Source organism: Mesoplodon bidens (genome assembly GCF_964165515.1).
Source record: "Mesoplodon bidens genome assembly, chromosome: 19".
NCBI lineage: Eukaryota > Metazoa > Chordata > Mammalia > Artiodactyla > Ziphiidae > Mesoplodon > Mesoplodon bidens.
In genome coordinates this window covers 6,678,093-6,697,641 of record NC_138179.1, presented here as the reverse complement: position 1 = coordinate 6,697,641, position 19,549 = coordinate 6,678,093, and the positions used below count along the sequence as shown (strand labels likewise).

The 19,549-nt window shown below is 36.8% G+C and overlaps 1 protein-coding gene across 1 annotated transcript in view; it reads right to left on the bottom strand.

The window, feature by feature from the left end:
- MED13 (mediator complex subunit 13) overlaps window positions 1-19,549 on the bottom strand; it is a 94,146-nt gene that overhangs the window by 60,342 nt on the left and 14,255 nt on the right. Inside the window, exons 4-8 of the mRNA XM_081218309.1 lie at window positions 6,448-6,593; window positions 5,189-5,386; window positions 3,538-3,732; window positions 2,752-2,914; window positions 2,447-2,557 (exon numbers count right to left, since the gene is read on the bottom strand). Of these exons, the coding sequence (XP_081074435.1) occupies window positions 2,447-2,557; window positions 2,752-2,914; window positions 3,538-3,732; window positions 5,189-5,386; window positions 6,448-6,593 (813 nt within the window). The remainder of the gene's footprint in view (window positions 1-2,446; window positions 2,558-2,751; window positions 2,915-3,537; window positions 3,733-5,188; window positions 5,387-6,447; window positions 6,594-19,549) is intronic.

The following is a 19,549-nucleotide window of genomic DNA, read 5'->3' as shown; positions in this document are numbered from 1 at the left end:
GAGCAGGGAAAATGTAGGGATAGATGTGAGAACAGACTGGCTGACTAGTACAGTCAGTTATCAATGTATGCGCTACCTCCTATATTCTATACCAGGAGAGGATACACATAATTAGGGTGGCTCCAAGTCTGTTTCAAGCCTTACTTATGAACTAAAGAAGAGAACCAGATTTGGGGGGAGAGGCAGGGGTAGAGGAGGAATCTAGAATATGCAGTAGTAAAAAAAAAAAAAAGTGAATGAAAAAAATTAAAAAGTAAATGATCAGAAACACTGTATTTACTAGAAGGGTAAATTTACCAAAGCTGGTCAAATATATAGATTATATGAAATTTCATCATATCAAACCTCTACATACCTAGGAGGAATTTCTGGAATTAGGAAAGAAAGTATGTTTTTAAAAATAAAAGTTCAGCTTAGAGCAAGAATTAAAACTTACGTTTACCAACATGCATTTTGAGTGTCTTCCTCTACAACTATTTTAGACAAATAGACTTAAAACCCAAATCTTTCAAAAAGAATAAAGCAATGCCTAAGTTAGAAACTAAAAAAGAAGAGCTGCTTGATAAAAATGCCAATACAATGAAAGAAAAGTCTAATTTCATTTAAGCATTCTGTTGGTCTTAGACCAGGGATTGGTAAACTTTTTTGGTAAAGGACCAGACGTTAAACATTTTAGACTCTGGGGGGCCACAGAGTCTGTCTTGTAACCACTCAGCTCTGTAAAAGCAGCCACAGTTAAGATGTGTATGAACAGATGTGGCTCTGTCCCAATAAATTCTTATTTATGGACACTAAAATTTGAATTTCACCTAACTTTTGCAAAATATTTTCCTTTCATTTTTTTCAAATATTTACAACTGCAAAAATCATTTCAGCTCACACACCATATAAAATAGGTGAGCCAAATGTGGTCAACAGATCGTAGTTTGCCAACAACCCTTGGTCTTAGACAAATAATGCATTGAAGCCCTGCATTTCAAGACTAAGTTTGGGACTTCCCTGGTGGTGCAGTGGTTACGAATCCGCCTGCCAATGCAGGGGACACGGGTTCCAGCCCTGGTCCGGGAAGATCCCACATGCCGCGGAGCAACTAATCCCGTGTGCAACAACTACTGAGCCTGCCCTCTAGAGCCCACGAGCCACAACTACTGAGCCGCATGCCCAGAGCCCGTGCTCCGCAAGAAGAGAAGCCACTGCAATGAGAAGCCCACGCACTGCAGTGAAGAGTAGCCCCTGCTCGCTGCCAACTAGAGAAAAACCCACACACGGCAACGAAGACCCAACGCGACCAAAAAAAAAGGGGACTAAGTTTGGATCTTTTCCCCTCAAGGTGAGTGTGGTTTTTACTATTTTAAACTGTTAAACAGGAGCTAATCTATCCATATTTTTATTCCAACAGAGGCAAGTTTTTAACAAAGTTGCCAGGCTTTAAAAAATTGTAGTCTTTAATCCAAAGAATCTATATAACAGAAAACTTAATCTATGCAAAAACACATCAGAACACTTGAGAGTCTGTCATTGTACTCAATCAAACAGAGCTAATGTAAGAAAAACCTCAGCCCTAACCTGCAAGCACTCCATCCCTTTGGCTCACAGCCATGACAAGAAGGGGTAGCCAACTGTGCATTTGTAAGTCATGGTTAGGGATGTCAATGCCATTATTTATTTAATTGACTGCAAAAACATATGATCTATCTTTAATCTGTAGAATAAAATAATAAACTCTAGGCAACATAATCTTTATGCCTGTGATAAACAAATCTCATCAAAATCCCCAATGTATATATAAAATAAGTATCAATGCCTAAAACATTCCAAGTACATCCATTCTTCTACCGACCTTTCAACCAACACAGTCTATTAGAAAGCCTGTATTTTTACAGTACAGCTTTGGTCCCTTGTAGAATCTTATTTTCTGAATCTTAGTTCAGCATTTCACCTACAGCTTGACCAAAGGGATGTTATAAGAAACTGCTGCACAAAACCCAATATTGTATTTACTATAAAAAAAGACTGCGAAAAAGTTTATCTCAGTATATCATACATCATCTTTTCTACGAGAACGCTTGGGAGAAATTTCTCAAGCACAGTGCCATTTATGAACACTTTTCTCAAGAGACTTGTGTTCCTCTTACCTTATAGATGCCATATATTCCGTAATTCAGTATAAAATTCTTTTATTTGGCTATGAATCCAAGCTCTCACAGTCCAGCTCTGGTAACTGTGTAAGAACCTATGACATACATCTGTGTGTCCTTCTACAATCAGCTCCGTATTACTGAATTTTTATTTTCCTCTATTTTTTTCTTTTGGAAAAAATCCTAACAGTGTGTTTACGTAAGGTATCTCAAACAAAGTGGGGCCTAAGTATGCAACTGCGTAAGAAACTACCACACATACGTGTATATACCGACATCAATCAAATGGAAAAGAAAAAAAAATCTACCTCAAACAGCTGCAATTTGTTCTTTGTGTAGCTTCAACAAAATCCCAGGATGCTACTTTATCGGCTGTCTCTTCTTCACATAGACCACCTGATGAAGCCGAATACTTCCTCCTACGATTTGAAATTGTAAAACTCTTTAGAATTCATAAAATTTTTTGTAACCCTGAATCAAGCATTAAAGTTGAATTTTTAAAAATCCATTTTTCAATTAAAATCATATGAGTAACGGTTTATACTTTAAATATCTCTTATCTACAAGTAACTACTAACATGCAATTCTTAAACCTGAAGATGACAATACATACTTGTTCTGTGCTCTGTTCAAATTACATTCTTGCCAAACTCTATCCACCACACGATTTGCTAATTTTCTGGGGATCTTCCCACCATGATGGCTGGGACTATCAGAGCTGAAGCCATCAGATACTGACGAAAATGTGACCCATTTCTGGGCAGACTGAGGATCAACTGAAAACAAAAAAGAACAGGCTGTAGGAGAATAAAGGCAGGTTTAAAATAACATTATTGTGTTTTTGTTTTCTTTAATTTCTGATATAACTTGCCCTGGTAAGATAGACAGCTGGATAGACAGCTTACCAGTAGCTATCTGGTAAGCCTACTTATATTCTGAGGCAAAAAAGCATGTCACTTTACTTAAAATACAGAAAGCAAAAAAAAAAAAATTTGAACAGGGAATGGGAACTGGATGATAGTGTTGTATCAATGTTAATTTCCTGACTTGGAAGATTAAATGGTAGTCATATAGGAAAGTGTACTTAATTTGGGGAAACAGACTGAGTACTTAGGGGTGATGGGGTGACGGGGCATCATCCCATGATGGGGCATCATGTCTGCAGCTGTTTCTCAAATGGTTCAGAAAAAGACCAGTGATAAGGAATGTATGCATAGACAGAGGGTGATGGAGCAAACGTTAACAGTTTGGGAATCTGAATGAGAAGAGTTCCTTGCACTATACTTACAAACACTTCAGTAAGTTTGAAATTATTCCAAAATAATTATTTTTTAAGTGTTTACTATATTCAAGATAACAGATTTATCACTAGAGCTAATGAAACAAACTAGTACAATACCTGTTTGAACTTCCTCAGGAGATGTAGGTGGTGTAAGAGTAACTGAAGACATAGCAGGATCTCTTGTGGAAGCAGGCACTTGGTGGACACCCAAGCAAGAAGCTGAACAGTGAGAGGATCCCACAGAGCTAGGAGGAGGAATGTCTGACTGAGGGACTAGAACAAAGCATGCTGGGTAGATCATTCGGACACCAGCTAAAAGGAAAAAAAAAGAAAGGATAAGAAAATCAATTACTATTGTGAGTGCAGTGGGATTAGTTTCACTCGAAAGTGCAATAATGGAAAAGTAGATATAATATGATCATGCTTGTTAAAATAAAAATACATTTAATGTACTTTTATAAATGTAGTCTTTCTGGCATAAGGTTTTTCTCGAACAAGCCACAGGAGCCTGGTAGTAGTGGTTACCTTTAGTGACAGAGACTTAGAAGAAAGCAGCTTTCTCTTTTTGCTTTCGGATTTTCTAACCATGAATATGTATTTCTTAAAAAAAAAAAAAAGATCTTTATTTGCAAATTTGACCAAGTTTATTTTAAAACTTTAACAAAGGTAACTGGCACTAGAAATACAGACCATTTTCTGTTTTCTTCTTTATATGCCTCTATTTAAAAAGCCAAATATATGTTTGTGTTTTGTTTTTGTTTTTGACACAACTACTCTTGTAATATATTTATTGAAATTGAATACTGATATTTCTTTTATTAAAAAAATAAGGTAATCTCATATATAACATTTACCATATGAATCCATTAAATACAGTGTTGCAAATTCTAATCTGCTCAACCAATTATCTGTTCACCCATACATTCCCCACACCTCCCATGTCTCTCTAAGGTGGAGTATACATCTTCACCTCATTGTTGCACTGGGCTGTGCAACTTGCTCTGGGATGTAAGCGCATGTGATAGATGCCACATCCCAATAGGAACTTCAGAAGTACTTGCAGGATCAATGCAGCCTCTCCTACTTTATGTCCTCTGCCTTGTCTCTGGCATGTCTCAAATACAGTTTACCTTGTTAACCTAGGTCCCTAAGTAAGAAGATAAATATAATAAAGCCAACCTAAACAGTGCTGACCTGGACAAAGCAAATCAAAGCCACGAGTCCTTTTGGTATACATTTTCTGCCTTTTATCAGAGGCAACAGCTTTACCAAATGTTAAAATACTGCATCACACGCTGTCAACTTTCCAACCTCCAAATATTATTCATTCACAATTATTTTCTTCCCACCTTTAGCATTTTTCCCTCTAGGTGAAATATATTTCCCCACCCCAATAACTTTGGCTTGGCCATATGACTAGTTTTACCTAATGGAGTGTGAACAGATGCAACATACATCATATCCCTAGCAGAAGCTTTAAATACACTTATATGGTTAGGCTCAGTCCCTATTATTCCTCTGTTCTTGTAAGAGTAGTATGTCCCAGATACTGGGGTACTCCATGAACCTAGGTTGCAGGATGAGAAGACACAAGGAGCCAAACCACAACCAAACTGCAGCCCTTATGTACTGTAAGCAGGAAATAAGGAAGAAATAAATGTTTGCTGTTAAAAGCCACTAAGATATCAGAGTTATTATTCAGCAAAATCTAACTAATACATATAGTCACATATTTCCCCCCTTAGGATTAAATACTCGGAATCCCTACCAACAAGAACTTCTACTGCAGCTAAAGAATCATCTTCCCAATCCATATCTTCCTGTTTTTCTTCAGACATCTCCTTCAAACAAGATGAGACAGGATAGAACTGCTTCCATTCACCAATCAATTTTTTTGTAGCTGAATCGGACATCTTGAATGCCTGTCCTGTGAGAGTGCCATTTAGTCCAAATGGGCTTAAGATAACTAGAAACCCAAAACAGATATCAAGTAAGTAACTAAAGATGATTAGACCAAATAAGATGATATTGAACAGTATGGCAAGTAATTATGCAATTCCAAAAAAGGAAATCCATAATGATCAATTCCAGAGAAAATCAATTTATTGTACTTCATTATTTTGAAGATAAAGTACAACACTGAGTTTATTATAAAAACTTAAAATTTTGTCTACCCAAAAATCTCAGATGGATAGAATTCCTACATAAACTGGGAATACTTGTATATCCTTCAACTTCTCTTGACTTTCCCCTAAGGAAAAGCAATTTGAGGAAGAATATGTGTGTGTGTGTGTAAATAAATATAAGTACTTATTATATGCTGCCAGGTAAATTTTTAAAGAGCAAATACTAGGCTTAGAATTAAAACAAGAACATACTGCCAGTTCTTAAAAACAAATCATGAATCATAAAATATTTCCTCTAGAGTTCCGCCACTTTCACAATAAGAATTATATCAAAAGTTCTGTGTACCTATGTTAAAAATGGCTTATATGTTGGGGCTTCCCTGGTGGCGCAGTGGTTTAGAGTCCGCCTGCCGATGCAGGGGACACGGGTTCGTGCCCTGGTCCGGGAAGATCCCACATGCCGCGGAGCGGCTGGGCCCGTGAGCCATGCCATGGCCACTGAGCCTGCGCGTCCGGAGCCTGTGCTCCGCAATGGGAGAGGCCACAACAGTGAGAGGCCCGCGTACCACAAAAAAAACAAAAAAATCAAACCAAAAAAAGGCTTATGTGACCTGATACACAAGATAACTTTGAAAATATAAACATGTACACCATCTAGAGGCTATTTAAAGAAACACTTTAAATTACGCTAACATTCACGTACAAGAAATTTTTAAAATATTTGTATTAAAAAACTTATTTCATTGACTTAATACTCAAATGGGAAAGAAGTAAACTACATCAGAATCATCATTAGGCTAAAGATTGGGGGAAATCTCATTAATCGCTACCAATTTCAGTAAGAATTCTTTCTTGAAACAACAATAAAAGATCAAATAACTAAGCCAATAAAATAATCTACCTTGAAATGGGCTATTAGACTGTTGAGCAAGGGTGATGTGTTCTTCACTAAGAAGGTATACAGGTTGATGTTGGTTAATTTCCACACTGGTACAAACATTGCTGTCTCCATGCAAGAAAAAGGTGAAAGAGCAGGACAAGTGTTCACTAATAAAGAAGAAAAAGTTATATTTTAGTAATGATTTATAGCCAAAAAAAAGTCAAGTTGCTTTTCTTTTTTACGAAGTTATACCACAAAAATGTACATTCTCTTTAACCCAGAAATTCCACCTCATCATCTAAAGGGAAAAAAAAACCCCAAAACCACAGATATGAGCAAAGATTTAGCTATAAGAAAAGTCCTTCACAGTACTGCTTATAACAGAAAAAGCTGCAAAGAAAGGAACCAGTTAAACAAGTTAGGTACACCCACACATACAATTATGATATAGCCACCAAAATAAATAAAGGTGGGGGAGTGGGTTTAATGGAAAAGGCAGGCTTATAGTCTCAATTTTTTTTTAAAGGAAAAAAGAAAAGTTATTACTTTGGTGAAAAAAATCTAGGTGTACAATAGAATTAAAGATGACCTAATTTTTTTGTTTGTTTTCCCCTCTCTATAAAAAAATTAAATACAAATATATTTTCTCATTTTACTATTTCTGAAATTGGGCTGAATTCAATTAACCAAGCATTTAATGTGCTGCCCCCTACCCATTCCCAATGAATAGTTATTTTAAAGCAATGATGGGTCTTACAACTGAAGGCATCCTAGAATCAAAGTTATATGCAAGGGCTTCCCTGGTGGCACAGTGGTTGAGAGTCCGCCTGCCAACGCAGGGGACACGAGTTCGTGCCCCAGTCCGGGAAGATCCCATATGCCACGGAGCGGCTGGGCCCGTGAGCCATGCCCACTGAGCCTGCGCGTCCGGAGCCTGTGCTCCGCAACAGGAGAGGTCACACCAGTGAGAGGCCCGCGTACCGCAAAAAAAAAAAAAAAATTTAAATGTCAAGTGGCCCAGAAGGGAATGAAATTATACACTAAGAATAATCTACTTTCCTTATTCCTTCTCCACACATTTATGTTAAAAATCATCTTAAAGAACCAGTTCTTTAAAATATAACCACTAATAAGCTCAAAATCTGTTGCATATATCTATAAGCCCCTTTCTGGACAAGGCAAGGGCATAATGAATTAAAATTAAGTTATAGTAAAAGTAATACTATAGTTAACAGAAGTGGGGAAACAGAAGGTAGGAAAGAGGTCAAGAGTATTGCAGAGCTGAGAATTTCTTCATCATATATATGTCAACAAATAATGTCTAAAGTTGATAGAAGAAGAAACTGAAATTTAAGCATATCATTCAAGTTAAAAAGATACTAACAAAACCTGAAAATAATATAACTAATAAAACAAATCTTTCATGGTAAAGAGTCAGTAGACACTGTCTAAAGTTGATCAATCAAGGCCTAGAGGTATAAGCATCTCTGGAATTATGGTAGTAACCACCAGAAGAAGTAAACAAAAAACTAAAAAACAAAAATAAAAAACAAACAAAACCTGGTTACTTCCAGGGAACGGGACTAGAGTAATTAAGCAAGGATCTTTGCTTTTTCTAAATTTATGATACCATTCTGTACGACCTCAATCATTTTACTCTTAAATTTTTTTAATTTATGAATTCTATACATTAATTAGTGGTTACTGTATTCTTCCCCATCCCAGTAGCTTTTGTTGCTTTAAAAAAAAAAAACTTATTTTCAGAATAGTTTTGAATTTATAGAAAGTTACAAAGATAGTATAGAAAGTTCCCATATACCCTTCACCCAGTTTCCCCCAACATCTTACATAATCATGCTACATTTGTCAAACAAGTAATTACCATTGGCACATTACTACTATTAACTAACACCAGTCTTTTATTTCTTCACCAGATTTTTCCACTTATGCCCTTTTTATGTTCCAGAATCCAATCCAAGATACCACACTGCATTTAGCCAATTTTTTTGTTCCTGCCTTATTGAGATATAATTGATGATTATAGGAAATAAAATTATTTACATTATTTAATAAATAAATTAAGCTTGTTTCTTCTGATTAAAAAACTAAGTCTATTGGAATAACTACGGTTGAGTAATTACAGAGACTACAGACATTTGCTTTGATATAAGAGTACAGATGACCCTTGAACAACACAGGGGGGTTAGGGGTGCCAACCCTCCCCATGCAATGGAATATCCCCATATAACCTAGTCCATCCCTCCATATGCAAGGTTCTGAATCCAGATTTGACCAACCATGGATCATGCAGTACTATACAGTATTTACTACTGAAAAAAATCTGCATATAAGTGAACCCGTGCTGTTCAAGGGTCGACATATAAATCTAAAATAATCACCAAATCGAGATAAGAGACTTGTTAACTAGTACACTTAGAAAACCATCCATCCAAAGACAGACCATTGCTAATGCTCATTTAAAATAAACTCAATTTTATTATTGCTTTCCAGCAGTGGCAAGGAACCTATACTAGAAAATAGACAAAAGAAAAAAAAAAGTAACCAAACACAAACCTAACTCTAAATACTTAAAACAAAACATACATGTCACTCTCCCCACCCACACACATTCAAAACAACTCTGCATTAAACTTAGTATTATATTCAGATCTATATGCACTATATATTAAACCACCAAGTGAAGGCAAGTGTTATTCCTTTATTCAAAAGTATAAAATGCTTTATTCAAAAAGTATTTTATAGCAAAGCACACGACACTATGCTAAGCACAATTATTTAATTACAGTTATGGTAAGTGCTGTAACAAAAATCAGATACAGGATACTAAGATACGGTCTTAACAAGACCTAGATAATGAAAATAAACTTTTAATTCCTAAGGGAAAAAGAATCACACTTGGGTAACGTCATAAAAGTTATTCTTATTTCTTATGGTGCCTTACACCAGCCTACCCCCCAATACCTATTACTTCGCCAATCTCATTTCTTACTAGTCTTCCTCTAATACTTCCTCTTCTCCCTCAACTGACCTCTCTGCTGTTCCTTAAACACATCAGGCCTTTTTACCTACTGTTAACTCCATCTGGAACACCCTAAATAGCTATATTCACCTTCATCAGGTTTTTGTTTAAAGACTTTCTAGGTGAGGTCTTCACTGATCACCCTACTTTAAATTGTCCCTCAATTCCTCTTCTGGGATTTGTTTTGGCTTAAAAAAATACTCAAAATCTAACATATTATACAGTTTATTTCTTATAGTCACCAAGATTGTAAGTGCTATTGGAGGAGGAATCTGTTTCCTTTGTTCAATGTTGTATCCTCAGCATCTAGAATAGGTCCTTGGCACACAGTACTAAATACTGTAAAGTCCACATCTGAGCCACCTATTATTTCTACCCAAACATATTTCTTTTCTTATCAAGTCTATTTCTGTATATAGTTGTACAAGCCAGAAATATAAATCATCCCAAATTTTTCACTTTCCTTAAACTCCCTACATTCAGCTAATCTATCACCAATTGCTAGTGATTCTAGTTCTTAAGTAATTTATTATTTTTTGTTTTTTGTCTTTTTTTTTTTTTTTTTTTTTTGCGATACGCGGGCCCCTCACTGTTGTGGCCTCTCCCGTTGCGGAGCACAGGCTCCGGACGTGCAGGCTCAGCGGCCATGGCTCACGGGCCCAGCCACTCCGCGGCACGTGGGATCCTCCCGGACCGGGGCATGAACCCGTGTCCCCTGCATCGGCAGGCGGACTCTCAACCACTGCGCCGCCAGGGAAGCCCTGTTTTTTGTCTTTTTAAGGTCTGAGTGGCTGTTAAAATCTCTAATTTATCTTTCTTTACACCACTGTCAGCTATCTAAAAATTAATTCTAATCATGTAACTGGGAGGCTCAAAATCAATAGCTCCCCAATGCCTTCAGGACGAAGTCAAAAAATCCCTAAAACCTTAGCACAGCACTTTAGACCCTTCACAATCTGATCCTTGCCAAACTCTCTAGACAGATACTTATACTTAATCCACCAAGAACTACCCCTTTGTTTACCACAAATTTCTCTCCATTTCTTAATTATTCCTTAAGACTCCTTTAAGCATGATTTCTGTGCTCCCATAATATTCTATGCTTATAATAATATTTATCATAGAATTACTATTATTTACTAGTTTAACTCCCTGCCAGGTTGTAAATTCCTTGATAAAAGGAATCATAACTTTAGTATCTGTGGAAGATAAGAGTTATTGGTCCCAGTTCTTCACCCCTCTCTCATTTTTTTCATCACTGCAAAAAAAAACACAACATAAAATGTACCACCTTAACCAATTTTAAGTGTACCAGTCAGTAGTGTTAAGTATATGCATACTGTTGTAAAACAGATCTTCAAAACTTTATCATCTTGCAAATCTGAAACTACACTCATTAAACAACAATCCCCCTTTCTACTTCCCCCCCACCAGCCCCTTAAAAGCACCATTCTACTTTCTGATTCTATGAACCTTACTACTTTAGATACCTCACATAAGTAGAATCACACAGTATGTCTTTTTGTGACTGGCTTATTTCACTTGGCATAATGTCCTCAAGGTTCATCCATGGTGTAGCACGTAACAGGATTTCTTTCCTTTTAAGGATGAATAATAATTCATTTTATGCATATAACACATTTTGCTTAGCCATCATCCATCAATGGATATTTGGGTTGGTTCTACCTCTTGGTTATTAGGAATAATGCTGCTATGAACATGGGTGTGCAAACATCTCTTCAAAATCCTGCTTTAGATTCTTTTGGATACACATTCAGAAGTAGGATTGCTTCTTTTGGATACACACTCAGAAGCAGTAGTAGGATCATATGGTAATTTCGTTTTCAATTTTTGGAGGAACCTCCACATCATTATCCATAGTGACTGCAGCATTTTACAATCCCACTAACTGTGCACATGGGTTCCAATTTCTCTGCCCTCACTAACATTTGTTATTCTTTATTTTCGCAATAGTAGCCATCCTAACATATGTGAGGTGGTATCTCACTGTGGTTTGGATTTATATTTCTCTGATTAGTGATGTTGAACATCTTTCATATGCTTATTGGCCATTTGTATATGTCATGCTCTTTGAAGAAATGTCTACTTAAGTTTTTTGCCCATTTTTAAATTGGGTTAGTTGATATTTTGTGGGGTTGTAGGAGTTCTTTATAATGCTGGATATTAACACCTTATCAGATACATGATTTGCAAATATTCTCTCCCATTCCATAAACTGCCTTTTCCCTGTTGATTATGTCCTTTGACGCACAAAGGTATTTAGGCTTGATATAGTCCCACTTGTCTATTTTTGCTTCTGCTGACTATGTTTTTGGTGTCATAACCACAAAATCATTGCCAAATCCAGTGACATGAAGCTTTTCCACTATGTTTTTTCCTAGCAGTTTTATAGTTATAGGTCTTACGTTTTTAATCAATTTAAGTTACTTTTTGTATATAAGGGTCCAACTTCTTTCTTTTACATGTGGATACCCTGCTTTCCAATACCATTTGTTGAAGAGAATATCCTTTCCCCATTGAGTGGTAACTGCTGTTTTAAACCCCTATGTTTTGGGGTAGTTTGTTACACAGCAACAGTTGATACAGAAACTGGCACCAAAGGTGAGGGACTATCATGACAAAAACCTAAATATGTGGCATTAGTTTTGCAATCAGAGGATTGGTAGCAAGGAATATAAAACACTGAAAAAAACGTGAGAATAATGGTAACCCATATTACATAATGGATAAATACTTCATAAAACTGTTGCCTGAAATAATCTGGAACGCAGAAAACATGCCTAAATGAACTTAAAGAATTGGGGGAACACATCAAGTGAAAATGTAGTTTGACTGTTACTAGTTACACTTGATAAAGTACTAAAAGAAAGAGAAGAACTCAGAAAACAACTTGCTGGTTTACAACCATAATTTAAGGCAATATAAATATTTTTTATATTTATATACATTATATATAAAAATATATATAATATATATAAATAAAATATATATATATATATTTTTTGCAGCACGCGGGCCTCTCACCACTGTGGCCTCTCACCGCTGTGGCCTCTCCCGTTGCGGAGCACAGGCTCCGGACGCGCAGGCTCAGCGGCCATGGCTCACGGGCCCAGCTGCTCCACGGCACGTGGGATCTTCCCGGACCGGGGCACGAACCTGTGTCCCCTGCATTGGCAGGCGGACTCTCAACCACTGCGCCACCAGGGAAGTCCCTGGAAGCTCCCAAACATTACTCTTGATACCAGTTGAAACATTAGAATTTTTAAAAATTACTCGTAAGTCTCATACATTTATTTTCCTCAAAGAATGCACCTAAAGTAAACAAACATATATGCAACTAATCTCATTACTAAATGTGGGAATGCCTATGAAGCCATATTTGTGCTTTTCTTTCGAGTGTCTTCTGGTAGAATTCTTCTATAACTGTTAAGGTTGAGTTACAGAACGTATAAATACATAACAATTTCTGAATAGTATTTTTATCTTAGCAAACACTAGTGTTTAACTTTTGAGAGGAAAATGCCCATTATATGTGTTGACATAAAACAGGCAGAAATCAATTTTCAAAGCATCTCTCTCTAAACAGCAAAAAAAGGATATGAGAATTTAAAAGACAACACGCTAAAAAAGTTAAGACAATTGCATATTAAACTGGTTAGAACGAATATATATTTTTTAACATTACAAGCTTTTTACATGTTTTTCAGGTAACATTAAAAGATAAATTTCTTGGTAGGGGGCAAAATTTAAGAGTATAAAAGGAAATTACTAAAAATACTTTATGTCAAGGAAAACATTTATTAAGGAAGTGACTCAAGCAATAATAATCTAAACACAGAGAAATTGTAATTTGATTAGTTTTAGGGATCAAGTAAGTATGCTCTCTATACAAATGATTTTGAATGCTGTGTGCTTACTCAGTAACTCAATAGCAAATTCCAAAATCTAAATTGCAAATACTTCCAAGAATATCTGTAAGTTTATGCAACAACCTAAAACAGTCTCATGTTCTTTATCCTTAAAGACAAAGAGGCTAGGAGACTGAACTTTATATCCTCATACTTAATTAGTGAACTAGAGTTCTTAAAAAATACAGCTTTCGGGACTTCCCTGGGGGTCCAGTGGTTAAGATTTCACCTTCCAATGCAGGGGGTGTGGGTTCAATCCCTGGTCAGGGAGCTAAGATCCCACATGCCTCATGGCCAAAAAACCAAAACATAAAAAAATATATATTATAACAAATTCAATAAAGACTTTAAAAATGGTCCATATCTGACTTCCCTGGTGGCGCAGCGGTTAAGGATTTGCCTGCCAATGGAGGGGACATGGGTTCGAGCTCTGGCCCAGTAAGATCCCACATGCCGTGAAGCAACTAAGCCCGTGTGCCACACAACTACTGAGCCTGCACTCTAGAGCCCGCGAGCCACAACTACTGAGCCCACGTGCCACAACTACTGAGCCCACGTGCCACAACTACTGCAGCCCGCATGCCTAGAGACTGTGCTCCGCAACAAAGAGAAGCCACCGCAGTAAGAAGCCCGCACACCACGACAAAAAGTAGCCCCCACTTGCTGCAACTAGAGAAAGCCCACGCACAGCGATGAAGACCCAAAGCAGCCAAACAAAAAAATAAATTTATTTAAAAAAAAAAAAAAAGATCCACATCAAAAAAAAAAAAATCTTAAAAAAAATACAGCTTTCAACTGTTCCATTTCATACATAAAATACTAAAAGAGAATAATCTCTCTGCTCCCACTATTTATCTGCACTGCCCTACTTAACAGCAAGCTCTCACTTTCAGTTACCTATTTTAAGAAAAACATCACCTCCTATACTGCTAGCATATGTTTCCAATACAGTCTGATCTAGTTATAAAATGGTTTAAAATAAGCCAAGTTTGTGCATGATATAGGAGGAAAAAACTATACATTCTAAATATGGGATAAAATTTCTGAAATCCTTACAGAGGTATACCTTGCTTTATTGTACTTCGCAGATAACTGACTGCTTTACAAACTGAAGGTGTATGATAACCCTGCATCCAGCAAGTCTGTCGGCACCATTTTTTCAAGCATATGTTCACTTCATGTTTCTGTGTCACATTTTGCTAATTCTCACATTTCCAACTTTTTCATTATTATACTTGTTATGGTGATCTGTGATAAGTGATCTTTGATGTTACTGTTGCAAAAAAATTACTACTTGCTGAAAGTTCAGATGATGGTTAGTATTTTTTAAATAAAGTATTTTTAATTAAGTTATATACACTGTTTTTTTAGACATGATGCTACTGCACACTTAATAGACTACAGTTAGCGTAAACGTAACTTTTAAATGCACTGGAAACCAAATTCTTGCGACTCGATTTATTATACGTGCTGTACTGTGGTGGTCTGGAAAAAAACCTGCAATATCTCCAAAGTATGTCTATATTAAGGGTAATCTAGTCGGAAAATATTATAGGCCAAAGCGAATGTTAGGTAATACTGCCGTACTAAATTCACAATGGCTTGTCTTTCAAGGAGAGAGATCATTTTATAACATCACCTAATTTTTGGTACTTAGCACTTAGAAAAGTGGAGTTAAAACAAATATGTGCAACTACAATGAGACTCCAAGGTACTGTTAGGCTACTATAAAGTATTGTAGACAGTAAAATTGCTCTCCAGGAGCTTTTACTATAATAACCAAAACAAAAAGGCACGAGTGAGGCAGTATTTTACAGACGAAACCTCCAAAGATAATCTTCTATTGTAGAAAAATGTTCCTTAAGTACTGAAATTAAACAAAAGATTCTTTATTCTAAGACAGAAAATGAAAATATGCTAATAAACTTAGCTGTTCTAATAATATAACAGTTATCTATACTGCTTTAGGAGGTACTATATCTAATCTATTTTTAGCATTTCTGTTACGTCGTTACAGAAAGATGACACCCCATTTTGCTGGTAGGGAATTCAAGGCACAAAGAAGTTAAGTGACTTGTCTTAAAATCATAAACCTAGTTAAAGGGAATGTTGACTTAAAATTCTAGTCATCCTAACAACCAATTAAAAATGGATAGGGGCTTCCCTGGTGGCACAGTGATTGAGAGTCCACCTGCTGATGCAGGGGACACGGGTTCGTGCCCCGGTCCAGGAAGATCCCACATGCCATGGAGCAGCTGGGCCCGTGAGCCATGGCCGCTGAGCCTGCGCGTCCGGAGCCTGTGCTCCGCAACAGGAGAGGCCACAACAGTGAGAGGCCCGCGTACCACAAAAAAAAAAAAAAAAAAAAAAAAAATGGATAAAGGACTTGAAGAGACATTTCTCCAAAGATACATAAATAGCCACCAAACGTGAAAAGATGCTCAACATCATTAATCATTTAGAAAATGCGGGGCTTCCCTGGTGGCGCAGTGGTTGGGAGTCCACCTGCTGATGCAGGGGACACAGGTTCGTGCCCCGGTCCGGGAAGATCCCACATGCCGCGGAGCGGCTGGGCCCGTGAGCCGTGGCTGCTGAGCCTGCGCGTCCGGAGCCTGTGCTCCGCAACGGGAGAGGCCACAACAGTGAGAGGCCCGTGTACCGAAAAAAGAAAAAAAAAAAAAAAATAAGAAAATGCAAATCAAAACGACAATGAGATAACCACTTCACAGCCCTAAGGATGGCTACTACTTTTTTAAAAAGAAAAGAAGTGTTGGTGAGGATGTGGAGAAATTGGAATCCTCCTGCACTGCTCGTAGGAATATAAAATGGTACAGCCAATGTGGAAAAGACTTCAGCGATTCCTCCAAAAATAAATAAAAAGAGACCTACTGTATGATCTAGGAATTCCACTTCTATGTATATTCCCAAAAGAACTGAAAGCAGGTATTTGTACACTCATACCTGCAGCAGCGTCACTCACAACAGACAAAAAGTGGAAACAACCCAAATGTCAGATGCCAGGTGAATGGATAAACAAGATGTGGTATAAAAATACAAGGGAAAATTATTCAGCCTTAAAAAGAAATGAAAACGCATGCTGCAACCTAGATGAGAACCTTGAGGACATTATGCTAAGTGAAATAAGCCAGACACAAGAAGACAAATACTATATGATTCCACTTATGTAAGGTACTTAGAACAGTCAAATTCATAGAGACAGAAAGTAAAATGGTGGTTACAGGGGCTGGGAGGGGGAGAAAACAGGGAGTTATCATTTAATGGGCAGATTTTCAGTTTAGGATGATGAAGAAGTTCTGGAGATAATGTGATGGCTGCACAACAATGTGAATGTACTTAATGCCACTGAACCATACACTTGAAAAATGGCTAAAATGGTCAATTTTGTTGCGTATATTTTACCACAATGAAAAAAAAAAGAATCCTATTCTATCACTGAGTTGATAAAATTTATGTAATTGGTCCTATATTTCTATTTATGTTGTGTTATCTAATAGCAACATGTTATGGTGATACTTTTAAAATTATGCACAACTCTTCACAATCATCCATTTTAACATTATTTGAAATAATTAACATCCCCCCCAAAAAATCCTAGTCATCCTAATTCCTAGATTTTTATTCCATCAATTCAATAGTTTTCAAATCTGTCTTTCATGAGAATCACACAGAGATCTTTTAAAAATTCCAAAGCCCAGACCACACTTCCAGGTTAATACACAGGTTATTTTTTTAATCTCTCAAGGTGATTCCACATCTGGACAAGTTTGGGAACCACTGCATTAATCTGTATTTCTGTAGCCCTCAGAGTAATTTTTTTACAGCTTTTTAAAAAAATATATATATATATTTATTTTATTTATTTTTGGCTGCATTGGGTCTTCGTTGCTGCACGCGGGGCTTTCTCTAGTTGCAGTGAGTGGGGGCTACTCTTTGTTGTAGGGCGCTGGCTTCTCACTGTGGTGGCTTCTCTTGCTGTGGAGCACAGGCTCTAGGCACACGGGCTTCAGTAGTTGCATCATGCAGGCTCAGTAGTTGTGGCTCACGGGCTCTAGAGCACAGGCTCAGTAGTTGTGGCGCAGAGGCTTAGTGGCTCTGCGGCATGTGGGATTTTCCCAGACCCCTGCATTGGCAGGCAGATTCTCAACCACTGCGCCATGAGGGAAGCCCCCTCAGTAACTTTTTAAATTTCTTAAATTTATAAGTGTAATTTCAGTATCAGGTATCCTTGCCATATCTCAATGAACAAAAGATCTATATTAAAATCCAGAATAAAACACCTTATCTGTGATTTTGTACATACTTCTGCTGACTCAGTGAACACACTACTTACATTATACAGTAAAGAATACTTAGAAAGCAATGACATATTATTCTGGTTTACAACTTCAAGTGCTCAGGAAATATAGTATCTCCCTAATATTTTTAATTTTTAAGTCTTCTGTTTTACTATTTCCAATAACTTTAAAAAGATGTAGGTACAGGAGATATAGTGGTCTACAGGGTCCACAATCTGCCTCATATTTTTCGTGCCCTATAATCCAGCTCCAATACCTGCAAGAAATACGACCTTGGACAAGTTCCTTAACCTCCCTGTGCTTCAGATTTATCAACTGTAAAACTGGAGTAATAGGTCGTTTTGAGAATTGATTTAATACATATTAAGCCCTGATTTCAAACACTGCTTGGCCAGTTATGCTCATTCCCTTCTCCCCTTCAGAAAAAAAATTTCTCTATTATGGTTCATATCTAAAACCAATAGTTGAAAAAGACAGATTTGTATGAATCTCTAAGAATCACAGTAAGAAATGATAGTAAGAAAAGCTTAATGGGGAGGAAAAAAGAGAGAGAAAAAAGTCTTTCTTAGCACTTCATTTTTTCTCTCATTAATGTTTCTGGAAAGCATGAGAATGTGGAAAACTGACCATGCAAATCCTAATGACTCAAGCATCACAGAGAAATTTCATGGGTCATAAGTACTATTATATCATCACTTAAGACTTCAGAAATAGGATGCATAATAATCTTGATGACAGACATTAATAACAGACTAGCAAAGACAGGCTAAAAGGAGGAAAAACAAGACAGTAACTACGCCCAACTTGGCAAACAGTGGATACCTTGACATAAGATGGAAGTTTCCCCTACTTTTGAGATTCTAGAGTACACTCACAATTTAGCATACAATTCCAAGAGTGTTCGTAAGCCAGAGAGAAGAGATCTTTTACCAATAAGCACTATCAAGCCCGGCTGGGCTTCAAGCCCTAGAACTGCGCTGTTAATGCAAACCTATATACAAATGACTATTCAGCACTTGTAAGTGTGACCAGACAATGCCGAGGTGTACTCTAAGTACAGAATGCATATTAGATTTCAAAGACTTAGTTAAAAAAAAAAAAAAAAAAGAAAGAAAATACCTCGTTCATATCATCTTTATATGTAATTACATGCTGAAATATCTTAGATTTTTAGGTTAAATATATTAAAATTAATTTCGCTTTTTAAAAAACTTTCTTTAATGTGCCTACTACCAGATTTAAAAACACATATGCGACTCACATTATATTTCGACTCACATTATATTTCTATTAGACAGTGCTACCTTAGAAGACAAGAAGAAAGGAACTGAGTCCTTAGAAAACATAACAGTGATAGCTCTTAGCTTCCCTAGAAGTTGAGGTTTTCAGAGGTATTGAGGAACCCAACCAAAGGACATCCTAAAGCTATATAAAATGGCTACTAATATACCACCTTAAATCTTGTGGTGCTTATATTTAATTAAAATGGAGATAAAGAGACTGTGTAAAAGCCACAGGTGTGGCAGAAGATAAACATAGCTTTATGGTGAATTTTATAGTCTTTCATTTACTGCCAAAAATAAAACAAAAAAACCTTGACTGACTTCTTTCGTGATGCTCCTAAGGTATTATTTTAATTATAAGTGTAAAGGCTCTGGTGGAAGCAATATCATCCAAAAGAACTTTCTGCAACGATAGAAATATTCTCGACCTACACTACCCAATACAATAGTCAGCAGTCATAAGAGCATTTGAAATGTGGTCTGCACAACTGAGGAACTGAATTTTTATTTTTTCAATTAATTGAAATTTAAATAGCTACAACTGGCTGGTGGCTA